This window comes from Sciurus carolinensis, chromosome 9, assembly GCF_902686445.1.
Source record: "Sciurus carolinensis chromosome 9, mSciCar1.2, whole genome shotgun sequence".
NCBI classification, from domain to species: domain Eukaryota; kingdom Metazoa; phylum Chordata; class Mammalia; order Rodentia; family Sciuridae; genus Sciurus; species Sciurus carolinensis.
Genome location: NC_062221.1, coordinates 95810973 through 95824284, shown reverse-complemented (window position 1 = coordinate 95824284; position 13312 = coordinate 95810973). Strand labels below are relative to the sequence as shown.

Sequence of the window (13312 nt, the reverse complement as noted above, 5' to 3'; positions counted from 1 at the left end):
AGTCATTTTTACTGCGTGTAGTTAATTATTGGGTTCATTTCTCAGTCTAGAGACAAGAATTGATTGATAGGCTTAAAAATTTTAGTTGTTATTTATGTGAAATGAGAAGTTATATATTGTTAGTAAGGAGAATTTGTGTATGGAGTGATGGTGAAAATGTTTAGGTTTTATAAATATCCACCTGGTGCTAGTACGAAAAAAGTATTGGATGACTCCTGTGTCACATACAGAAATTAATTTGGAGGTTATTTAATAAGTCCAGGCAAGACATGAATATATCTTGGATTTTGAGTTGAACTGTGGAAATGGAAAGAAATTTCTGGATTTAAGATAACTTTAGCTGATAAAGTCTGGAGGATTTTACCATGATTGAGACAATGGGAGTGAGGTGAGGTTAGTGATAAGGATGTGCCCCTGGTTCACAACTTGTCCTTGGTACAAGGTGGTTTGGGAGCACTGTTTCCTGCCATGGAGAACATTAAAAGAGAGTCAGGCTGGGGATGAATAGGGAAAATCTTAATTTCAGATTTGAGTATATTAATTCTAGGATATCTTTAGGATTGTCAAATTAAAATCAAGTTAATTAGGTAGCTAGATTGTGGCTTCATTAAGGAAAATTAGAGGAATGAAAACAAATTTATTCTAAACTCTGCCTGGTAATGTTTTGTAAACAAACCCCTGTGGTGAACCCTTAGGACATACTATGAAGTTGGAATGGTTATTACCAATCCTATGAATGATCTGATCATTATCTCACAATGCCCAGTAGAACAAATTTTACTTTATCCTACTGGGAATCTCTTACATATATTAATGGGATTTCAAAACATTTAAAAAATGAGTTTGAAATATACAAAATAAAAGGTACCTACCTCCAGTTTGTAGTTTCTGAGAAAAATTGGTATGGAAATGATACTGCTTCTTTCTATACCTTTCGTGTTACTTCCAGAAAATGAGGGTATTTCCCGTTTTCCAGTTTTTATACAAGTTGGGTGAGAGTACTGAGATGTTTATAATTTTCATGATGATAGCTTTAAGAAAATAAATATCTATTTAAGAAATTAAAATCCTAGAAAAAATGTTTTAAAACTCAGTGACCCAAATAGGCAGACAAGTAAAGGCTTATCTGAACATGTATATTTTCATTAATATGTAACTTATGTTACTGTGGCAGTAACATAAGTTTAGAGAAGTTTTCTACTGATTAACATAGGAATTAAAAATGGAAAATTTAAATAACTGATAGCATAAGTTCAGCAAATTCAGAGTGTATAATGTCAAAAGTTTTCTTAATTGAGACATAAGTTCCTGCTATTTCAATTTCACTTGTACTTTTCAGAATGAGAAATTCTGGCTTAAGGTTTGTATGATAGAGAGGAACAAAAATGCTTTAATTTTGAAGAATAATGAGAATATGGACTAGGCATGGAAAATACTTTCAATATCTTCCATTTTGTCTCCCCGGACTTTATATAACCTCTGAGATTTTAAAAAAATCACAAAAGTTACTAAATCTTGGTTATATTATATATTGCAGAATCTGAAATTAGGAATATCAATAATTTGGTTACTTGAGATTATTAGAAAAATCTGGTCAAGTTAATTCAGGTCAAATATCAGATGGCTTTTCATTTTTCTTTAATATTTTGACCTTATGCATGCCAGGGTTCTCTGTGGATATACATTCTAAAGCAAAAATTCTACAACCCATTCATTTTTGTTTGCGTAAAGATGGAATAAGAGCTCTTAATGGCTCTTTCATTCTTAGAAAAATAACTTTTATTCATATTATAATATTAGATGAAACCCAGTTTTCTCATAAAATTTTTAATACGTGGAAATATAATAACAATCTCTATTCCTGCACTTATTCTTCATTAAAAAATTTTTTGCTAGATAATTTTGTTTTGTTTTGAAGTTCTTTCAGAGATTGTTTATAAATCATCAAAGAAATTTCCATACTTCATGCAAGCATTAGTTAAATGTTATATTTGGAGCAGTGACAACAAATAAAATCCACAGGAATAAATGTAATAAGAACATTACTGAAACAAAAATAACCAACTCTGAAAACACTCCACTCCATTTGAGTTCCTAATTTATATAGTTATGGATAACACTGGAGTAATAAATCCTGTCTCTCTTAATGCTTGAAAGTATTTCTGATTGATCATATCCAAAGAAATGTGCTTATTTCCCTGAAATTAACTGATTTTTAGTTAAAATTAAAGATGACTACTTACCAATTTTACACTGCGAATTTCAGTGCCAAAACATCTCCTTAAAAATGCCAACAACCTTTTTTGTTTCTTTTTTTACTATTAATGTGTTAGGGATACACTTTCACACATCTCTTTGTAAATGTTCATAATATATATATATATACATAACACATACAAACATATTATATTTATGTTCAAGAATCATATTACATGATCTTTTCTTATGGAACTCTTATCTTGATGTCTCCTCTACTTCCCCCTTTCTTACCTGTACTTCCATATCAGAAAAATCAGTGTTTTGAACTTAGTGTATATTTCCCACATTTTTCACTATGTAAAAGAGACTTTAAATGCATCCCTTATTTTATAATAACAAGGTCATACACTTCTGTATATCTTATTCTTCTCAGATAAAATACTTTGCAGTAATTCTCAATGCAGTTGGTATAGTTCTTTTCTTTTTAATGGCTCATTTTTAATCTACATTATGAATATAATGTGATTTAACCATTTAAATTAACCATGTAACCATGTGGAAATGTCTGATCTTTGCCACCTTGAACAATAATGCATTGTATATTCTTTGTACATTTATGTTTGCATAGTGATGTGTTTGTTTCTAAGGAATTTACAAAAAAAATTATAGATTGAAGGGCATAGGTACATTTTTTAATTAGTAGGACCCTATAAAATTGCTTTGCAAAGGCCATTGCAATTAATATTTCCACAGTGACATATGAGGGTATCATTTTCTTATCTCCATCAGCAGTGGGAGTTTTTAAACATTTTAATTCATATTAAATTAAAAAGGGATGTGTGTGTGTGTGTGTGTGTGTGTGTGCCTACAACATACGGAGAGTTGGGCATCTTTCATTTTATTTTTCAATTTTTTGATTTGTTCACTGTAAATATGTGTATCCATTTTTTTACTTATTCTGTTTGCATTGTTTGCCTTTTTGTTTTCTATTTTTGCCAGTAATTTTTATATTATAGATAGAAATATTTAGCTCTCATATTCATAGTAAAACAAATTTCTTAATTTATCATATGCCTTTTGTCACTATGAGATAATCTTTTTTATGTCTTAAGGTTAGTTAATGATAGTATTTCACCAACTTTCTTCATTTTGGAAGAGATTTCTGTAGTTCATATGTTTAATTATCATATTCTAAATTTTATTAGAAAATATCTGTGGTGTGAGATAAGAGTCTAACTTTGTATCCAGAGGTAGAGCCCACGGTGCTACAACTTTCTATTACAGAAGTCAGGCTTTCCTTGAAATATTATTGCTTATGTCAATTTCTATACACACTGGAATCTATATCTTGTCTATTCTATGCAATATATTAATGTTTTGATTATTAAAATTTTAAATTTCATTTATATATCAAAGTAATCTTGACCATTTGTACTATTAATATTCTTGGAAAAAATAAACATTTTTCACATGAATTTTAAAATAAGCATATGCAGTTCTAAAACCTTGTTAAACTGAAAAAATTTGCATTAAATTTTTGTCACTTTAGGTGAATAATCATTAATATGAATAATAATTAATATTATATTAATATATTATATCATTTTATGAAGAATAATAATTTTATGATGAATTTTGAGTTTATTAAAGTAGATAAATATAAAAATTTAACACTACAAAGATGGGAAGCACTTCTCACAAACACATTAGTCACACTAGAATATCACCAATTTTATAATTCTCACTGAGCTTGTCCTCACTTGTTCTTTCATTTTAGTGAACTGGTCAAATATGGCAGAAGAAAATATGACTCTGGTGATTGAGTTTGTTCTCACAGGACTTACACATCGTCCAGAGCTGAAGATGCCTCTGTTCCTGGTGTTCCTTGTGATCTACCTCATCACCATGGTGGGCAACCTTGGACTGATTGCTCTCATCTGGAAGGACCCCCACCTTCACACTCCCATGTACTTCTTCCTCAGTGGTTTAGCCTTGGCTGATGCGTGCACTTCATCCTCTGTGACCCCCAAGATGCTTATTAATTTTTTATCTAAGAATCATAAGATATCCCTAGCTGAATGCTTTACTCAATTTTATTTTTTAGGTTCCAGTGCTACCATAGAATGTTTCCTCCTGTTAGTGATGGCCTATGACCGCTATGTAGCCATATGCAATCCCTTGCTGTATCCAATGGTGATGTCCAATAGCCTCTGCTCTCAGCTTATAGGTGCTTCATATTTTGTTGGTTTTCTGCATTTAGTAATTCATGTGGGTTTGTTAGTTAGATTAACTTTCTGCAGGTCCAATGTCATACATTATTACTACTGTGAAATTTTACAACTATTCAAAATTTCTTGCACTGATTCTACAGTTAATATGTTTGTGCTTTTAGTCTTTTCAATCTTTATACAAGCCTTCACCTTTTTAAACATCATAGTGTCCTATATCAAAGTCTTCCTTGCCATCCTGAAAAAGAAGTCTGAGAAAGGCAGACGCAAAGCCTTCTCCACCTGCGGGGCCCATCTGTTCTCTGTCTCTTTGTTCTATGGCACTCTCTTCCTCATTTATGTTTGTCCTGGGTCTGGACCGGTTGAGGATAAGGAAAACATGTTTTCTTTATTTTACACGATAGTAATTCCACTGTTAAATCCTTTCATTTATAGCCTGAGGAATAGAGAGGTTATAGGTGCCTTGAGAAGAAGAATGAAGAAATAAATATTTGCCAGACAAGTTTCATACTGTTCCTTCTTTAGTGGAAAAAATAAAAAATAATAAAAAATTAAGTCAATAGAGGGTTAATATTAGCCAATAGAGGGCTCATGGTCACAAGGTCTGGGAGATATATGTGAATGAACCCAGCTCCATATTTGAGGTCCAGCATCATATTTAAATTACTTTTCTTATGGTCCAGTGAACACTTGGTAACATTACCCCTCACTACCTTATTTAGCACCGTTGTGCTCCACTTTAGCTGAGCATTTAGCTTTTACAAATTTCCTATTTGCTAAGGACTTCCAAGTTCATACGTAGTAATTGACAATCTTATGAGAAATGGAGAAAAATACTTATAGGGAAAAGCTTTAATTGACACATGTATAGTTACTTGAATGAGTCCAGTTTACCCCTCTGAACCTATAAGTTAATAAGGCTTTCTGGTTCCTTGGCATATTAAACAACTCCTGTAGACCATGAAAAATAAAATTCTGATTTTTGGTAGAATACATCCCTGAGAATAAATGTGCTATTTAGTGATCCAAGCAAAAAGTAAAATTTTAAAATAGTTGGGCTTGGTGATACATGCCTGTAATCCCAGTGGCAGGAGGCTGAGGTAGGAGGATTGAAAATTCAAACAAGCCTTGGCAACTTAGAGAGGCCCTAGCAACTTAGTGAGACCTGTTCAAAAAATAAAATGGTCTGTGGTATGGCTTAGTGGCTAATTGCCCGTGGGTATAATCCCCAGTATCTCCTCCCCATAAAAAAGTAAAATCTACCTAACTATCTATATATTCTTAGATCCATCTATATAAATATAGTTTTAGATGGATCTAGGAAGAAAATGGGAGCATAATTTAAAACGTTTAGCTAAAAAATTATCATAATTTATAACTTTGCATGCTATTTTTATCAAGGACATTGCTATGAATATTATATTTAATAATTCATAAATTGAGGAATATTTTAGTGCAATAAAAATAAATTTCAAACAAGAGTCTTACAAGAAAATACTGTTCCTATCAGTTTTAGTAGGAGCTTCTGAGCAGAATTCAAGGAGACTGAATCAGGGAAAAGAAACTCGAGTAATATTTAAAGGTAGGAGCAATAAATTGTGACAGTGAAGCCCCTCCCTTTACACATACACATATAAACTCCCTCTCTCACTCTCTCCCTATATATGCATATATATATGTATATAATTTTAAGTGATAGTGTCTCTGTGATGTATATTAGTGCTTGAGAATTTTACATTTTACATTTTTACATAGACATAAATGATTCAACTGTTAATTATATTTCTCTAGCTATCTCTTTTTTCCCAGCATATTTTCATAGAAAATATAATCATATGGAAAAAGAATTAAGTTTAAATTACTGAAAAATGAAAATATGCTTTTTTTCTACTATTTGTAAAAGCACTTCAAAATTTCTCAAGTGAATAGTCCCATATATTACACTAAATTTATTCTGCAAAGGTTTAGGTGTATGATATCTTTTATTACTTAAATCTGTTTATCATATACACATCATTAGAAAAACTCAACTTATTTGTATGTTCATAAGATTAATTACAAAATTTTCTCAACAAAATTTCTTTTAAAATGCCTCACATGATTAAATTTACTGTGTTTTGGAAACTATCAGAATTTGCAGGTAATTTCCAACAATATCAAACAATCTCTGAAAATCACTTTGCATACACTGCAAAATCAGTACTAGTTTCCTTAATGTTTTTTCTTCTTTTTTAACAAATAATTTTCTAAAATTTACTGCATGTCTTCTTAAAGAAATTTCCTAAGTACTTTTTAGATTAACTAAGTATAAATAAATTTATTTCTTCATGTACATAGTACAGCATACTTCATTTGGAATGCTGGTTAGAAAAAAAGTTACTATTTTTATAATCTTTTCTTATTCCTAAAATTGTATCAGGTAACATGAAGTCATATCAAAATTTATTTTAAACAAAAGCTCAGCTGTTATATTACCTTAGAAAGAAAGGCTTAACAGTTTTAACTTGTAGTTTTTTATTTTTTCCTGTTTGAGAGTTCTCTGAGTAATTGACTTTTAGACAATCTTGCAATGTCAACTCAAGATAGGCATCAATTTAGAACAGAATAAATTTCTGGAATTGGTCTGAATTGATTGGTGATTTGAAATGTTACTGAGTATATTATACCAGTGGTCAAGATTGTTTATGTATTATGTGTATTTATATACTGGAAAACAGAATTGAGGAAGACATTCCTCAAAGTGCTAGGTGACAAGCAAATTACTTGAACTGAGAGACCATGGAACATGCAACTTTCCTGTGTTGATTTGATTTGTACCTATTAGTTTACATTCTGTAATTGAGACTTGGGAATGTGTATCTAGTATTGTTTAAAGGTAAGTAAACATAGATTATATATTTGACTAAGTGAACACTGGGAGAGTCTATTGTACTTTGTGAGTTTTATTGTCACGGTATGTGTGAAGTCAACGGCCATTGTCTTATGATGAAATAATCAATATGCAATAGGGTGAGAAAGGAGGATCTTTTGAGACCAGTCCAGGGATTGCTTTATCTGAGGCTATTTTCTGAGGCAAATTATGACCAAAGACCTTATGAATGGAATTTAGGTGATAGTGTCAAGTCTGTAGGATTAAACAGAATGAATAATAAACAAAGGTAAATAGGAAAAATGACCAGAAACATTGAATGATTCTTATAATAGCATTAGTAGAATGGAAATCTTATCAGAAGAACACCAAGAAATAGACCAGATTCAGCACAGCAAAGGTGAGGCAAATATGTAAAACAGGTACGTGATGGAATGTTTCCTGGGAACCTGACACAAATTTCCCACTCAACTGAAGTCACTGTACTCACTACACAGGGTGGGAGGACAAGTCCAAATGACTGTAGAGACTAGAGAGTCTTGTTAAAGTATTGGGACATCTTGCCCAGAGATAAATACTAGAAACTTGATATTTTTGTTCACCTGGATAATGAGATTGCATGAACAAGGATCATATATTTTAATGAAAGGGAACACATTCAGTCCAAATGGAGGACCTTATATGACCTGATTACTATGAACTTCAGTGTACATTTCTCTTCCAGATAATGAAACAAAGTTATTAAAGTTTCTTATGCTGAAAAGGATACATGCCCAAGTTTTTCACCTAATGGTAAATGAGAGATCCCTGCAGAGATTATGTAAATGTTTCAAATGCATTCATCTTAGATTGAATATAGACAAACAATAGAATGGAAAAAATTTCCAACACAAACTGATAATGTAGGTGATATGGACAGTTCATCATGTTTGGTAAACTTACATATTGTTTCTTTTAGGAGAATAGAATACTGTACAGTCTACTATGACAAAATTATTAGTAAGTAGCTACTCCTGAGTCTTTATGATGGAAGAAAGCTCTATGTTATTCAAAGGAAATGTAATGGCAAAAATAACATAGCTGCATGGGATTATTTGATGGCTAACTGAAGTAGGATTATAAAGGAAATAAATTGGTGAAGGTATTATATACTGACTTGGAGATGGAAAACTCTTGGTAGTTTGGTCGTCTACACTTATTTGATATAAAGCCTTGGAAAACTCTGTTCTATATTTGGGGTATATCAAAGGGTGTTAGAAAAATGAAGTGGAAAAGTGAAGTATAGATGTCACTTCTGTTAGGGCAATGGAACAAAAAAGTTATGTTCTGTTTGCAAAATTTTAGCAGGGATATTTAAAGATATATGCTTGGCCAAACTTGAATGTCTTTTGTTTTGGTTTGCCCAGCATATTTGGATTTCAGAAACTGGAATACAATACATGAAGGTACAAAAAAGAGGGAAAGAAGGTAATGGTAGAGGACAGAAATCAAACTGAGGACAAATTAATGCAGTGGTGGTAGATACCAGTTACATTAAATTGCCTGTTGGACAATGGGAAGTAAAAAAAAAATCCTGTAGAAATATCACCTGTATCTGAATGGCTTATTAAATTTGATACTTTTGATAATGATGCCTATTTCTTATACACACTGGCTGTCTATACCTCTACCAATTCTAATTTGACATATGTATGAGACTTTTAAAACTGTGCAGTTTTCTTTGTGATGAGAATTAATCAAAACCACATATCAGGAGGAGACAAATAGATTCTGCCTTAATGAAAGAGATTGTAGAAACAGGTATATAAATTCACATTGACTAATTATAGAGAAGTTCTCTTGTCCTGAAGAAAAAAGGCAGTTTATGATAGCTAACATACATCTACTAAGCATTAAATAAAATGCTTCTAGTGACATTCTTTTCTGTGACTTAAAACAGGTGTCTTAAGAAGTATAGCAAAATAAAATGTCTGAATGATGTAATAGAGTTGTCCAAGGATCTATAATTTTATTAAAATATCAGAATAAAGTCAAATAATTTTCTTTCGTTTTATAAAAGCATCCAATACATACTTGAGATAGTTAATCCCTGTAGCGTAGACATATAACTTGGTTCAATATCTAGAATTGATCTTTGTGAGAAGATATTAGTTCATTACATTGATATTATGAGAATTTATATCTCAGAGGACAAAAACACCTAGTAATTTAGAGAATAGTTACACCTTGTAATATATGTAGTGACATATATGACTAAACTAACATGCCTAATGAATTCAGCTAAAGTATAGAGGCTTGTACACAACATAAGTTTTAGGGAAACTAATTTAGATTGAGACCATATGAGACATTCTACCAATAGTACATAATAAATTACTGTCTCTGCAGACCCCATGGATCAGAAGAGGGCTGTCTGAATGTTGGTGAGTGTACTTACTGCACTTAGGTGTATTATTGAGTGCTATATTAAGATATTAAATAGAAATATGAGTTTTAATGGAATCAATACAAAGCCTAAACTTTAAGAGAATTAAAAGCGAGAGTCTGAATAGTCTCCTTGGAACAATATTATCCTAATGCATAAGTGACTGCAAAGTTGTCTCCTTGTCCATAGCATGAAGATTGAAGTTTATGGGAAATAATAACACTGCCACATAATGATATCCATCAGAATTTTGAAATTTTAAATTTCTTGATATATGGCTAGGAAGAGTAATTTTGAAAGACAAATGCAGTGCTGTTATTAAGACTTGGTGGAACTAGCTCCTTCCATGGCATGAGGGCAAGTAATTTTAAAACTTGAGATAGCTATTGTGTTACATGCAATGCAAGAAATGTGTTTAAAAATATGATAAAATTCAACAAAACTCATTGATAAATGCAAAGAGCATATATAGGGATATTCAATGGTGGTGGCTCTAGGGAAATGCCTTGTTTTCATGATCAAGTAACACCCCTGCCACTGGCACTGAATATAAAGCACCCCAGGGAACTATCAGCTCCTATTAATGCATAAAAGAAGATCCACAACATCCAATTTTGGAAACCTGTGATCACTTGCCTTACAAATCAAATATAATGTTGGCTAAAGAAGGCAGAAGTAAACAGGTACAGTAAGGGTAGTATATAGGATCTCTATGAGTCTTGTATGGTGGCTCAAACTGTATCTTAACTATAATGATTATGTGTTGAATTTTCAGTTTCATTTATGCTGTGATTGAAGCCTTGGAGACTGAATCAAGGATGCTTATTAACATGGTTCCACAGACCACATTCCATCAGTCCATTACTATAGCTAATGCAATATCATGCAAAGATATTTAGTATATGGACATCATATCCTTCACCACTCAGAAAGTAATTATTTGGTTAAGAGCTATAATAGACAACTTAAACACCTGATAATAAAGTCAGGTTTTCCTGGGTTGACTGTGAATATCTGCATCTGAATATGAAGCTTAGGAAAGTAAAGTTTGTAAGATACTGATAAAGGTAGTGAAACACGGAGATGTTTCTTATCATTTGAATACAGCTGTCTCTACAATGCTTAGTGACTAAGCAACAAACACCAGTATATGTGTTATCCTTTATCACCTTATTTACAATGAGTTGAAATTTTTGTTTATGTTGGATAGAAGCACTCAAGTGTGTTCATGTAATTTAAATTTTCCCCTCATCTATTCTTTTCCATAGGTGTTATACAAATGGAAAGTTTAAGGACAATTTGCCAAAGTATCTTTTCATCCTGAGGATTAAAGTCTAGAAAATTTTCTTTTAATTTAGTCCTATTAGTGAGCCAAAACCCCTTTATTTTAGCATCAGTGTTATATAAGATTAAAATACTGCTCAAAAAACCACATAGCAGCTAATATTGTAATCTCATAATCAATACATATACTTAATGCTTATTATAATGCTGCCTTTTGAAAAATAGTTTTAGCTTTGATGAATTTTCATATATCAATATTTTTATGGTCAATGCATATTGTCTCTTCTATCCCAAAGTCACAGAGATTTTCATCTTGTGTTTCCTTCTAGAAGATGTAGTTTTAATTTAAAATTTAGTTCTAAGGGGCACTTCAATTTACCTTTTTCTTATTGGTACATTATAATTATACAGCGGAATTTGTTATGCTATTATTTGTACATGCACATATACATTTTGATCAATCTCATTCTCCTCTTGTTATGTTTTTATGAATGCATAATAATTATACATAATAGGTTCTTTGTGAAATATTCACATATGCATACAACATAATTTACACCAACTAACTTCCCAGTAGATTCCCTTTCCCTTCCCTACTTTCTTCCCCTGTTTCTCTTCTTCTACTCTCTATTCTTCCGGTCTTTTATATATTTACATGCAAATGTTTATTTTTTCATGGGTGCATTATAATTATTCATAAAAGTGGGGTTCATTATCTTATATTCATACATGCATATAGCATAATTTGTCAATTTTATTCCCCAGTTCTTCTCCCTTCCCTGCCCTCCTCCTTTCCCCTTGAACCCTACTCCTCCTCTTTTGATCTTCCTTCTATTTTTGTGAGATTTTGCCCCCCTCACATGCACACACCACTTTTCCTATCCCTTTTCTTTAGCTTCCACATATAAGGGGAAATGTTTGACTCTTGATTTTCCAAGTCTGTCTTATTTCATTTAGCATGATGTTCTCCAGTTTCATTTATTTGCCAGTCAATAACAAAATTTTATTCTTGTTTATGACTGAGTAAAACTCCACTGTGTATATATACTAAACTTTCTTCATCTGAAAGCGCACGTAGTCTGGTTCCATAGCTTGGTTATTGTGTTTCTATAATCATGGGGGTGCATGAATTACTACTAGATGCTGATTGTAATGCTTTTGGATAAATACCAAGGAGTAGAATAGCTTAGTCGTAAGGTGATTCCATTCCTAGTCTTTGAGGAATCTTCATACTGCTTTCCACAGTGTTTATATTAACTTGCAGTGCCACCAACAATGTATGAGTGCACCTTTTCCCCCACATCCTCACCAGCATTTATTATTACTTGTATTCTGGGTAATTGCCATTCTGCCTGGAGTGAGACGAAATTTCAATGTAGTTGATTTGCATTTCCCTGATTGTTAGGAATGTTGAACATTTTTTCATGTGTTGTTAGCTATTTCTATTTCTTCTTTTTAAAAATTCTTTTTATTTGTTCTAATTTGTTGTACATGACAGAATGTATTTATACATTTTGATAGATCATATATAAATGGAGTGTAATTTCTCCTTTTTCTGAATATACATATTGTAGGATCACATCAGTCATGCAGTCATATATGTACATGAGGTAATAATGTTTGTTTCACTCTATTTCTTCTTTTCAGAAGTGTCTGTTTAGGTTTTTTTTGCCCACTTATTGATTTGGCTATTTCTTGACGTTAAGTTTTTGAGTTCTTTATATATTTTGGATATTAATTCCTTGTCCAGAGGAGCAGCTGGCAAAGATCTTCTTTTATTCTGTAGGCTCTTTCTTCACACACTATTGTTTTCTTAGCTGTGCAAAAGCTTTTTAATTTAATGTCATTTCACTTATTGATTCTTGGTTTTATTTCTTGAGTTTTAGTGGTCTTGTAAAGGAAGTCAGTGCAAGTACCAATATGATGGAGTGTTGATCCTTTGTTTTCTTTAGTGGTTGCAAATTTTCTAGTTGAATTTCTGTCTTTGATCCACTTTGAATTGATTTTTAGTTCAAATTGACCATAAAGAAGAATTAAAATTTGACATTTTCCAGTAAATGGATGATAGTGGAGAACATCATGCTAAGCGATAAATCAAGGGTCAAATATTTTCTCTCATATATGGAAGCTAGACCAAAATGAGGAAAAAAAAAGTGGGAGGTGATTCAGTACCATAAAGATAGAGGGAAGATCACAGGAGTAAAGGAGATAGAGAGAGGAGGGATGGAAAGGGTAGGAAATGCAGAATGAATTTAACAAAGTCATGCAATGTGCATTTATAAATACACTATAGTGAATTATATCTGT

At 31.9% G+C, this 13312-nt stretch overlaps 1 protein-coding gene across 1 annotated transcript; it reads left to right on the top strand.

Moving 5' to 3' along the window:
- Positions 1 to 3981: 3981 nt before the first annotated feature.
- On the top strand, positions 3982 to 4914 carry LOC124993127 (olfactory receptor 5AC1-like). Its single transcript, XM_047564745.1, has one exon. The coding sequence runs from the start codon at positions 3991 to 3993 to the stop codon at positions 4912 to 4914; it is 924 nt and encodes a 307-aa protein (XP_047420701.1). The 5' UTR covers positions 3982 to 3990.
- The last annotated feature ends 8398 nt before the right edge of the window (positions 4915 to 13312 follow it).

What these genes read in the sequence shown, in the direction of transcription:
- LOC124993127 (XM_047564745.1), top strand. Translation starts at nt 3,991, where the DNA reads ATGGCAGAAGAAAATATGACTCTGGTGATTGAGTTTGTTCTCACAGGA.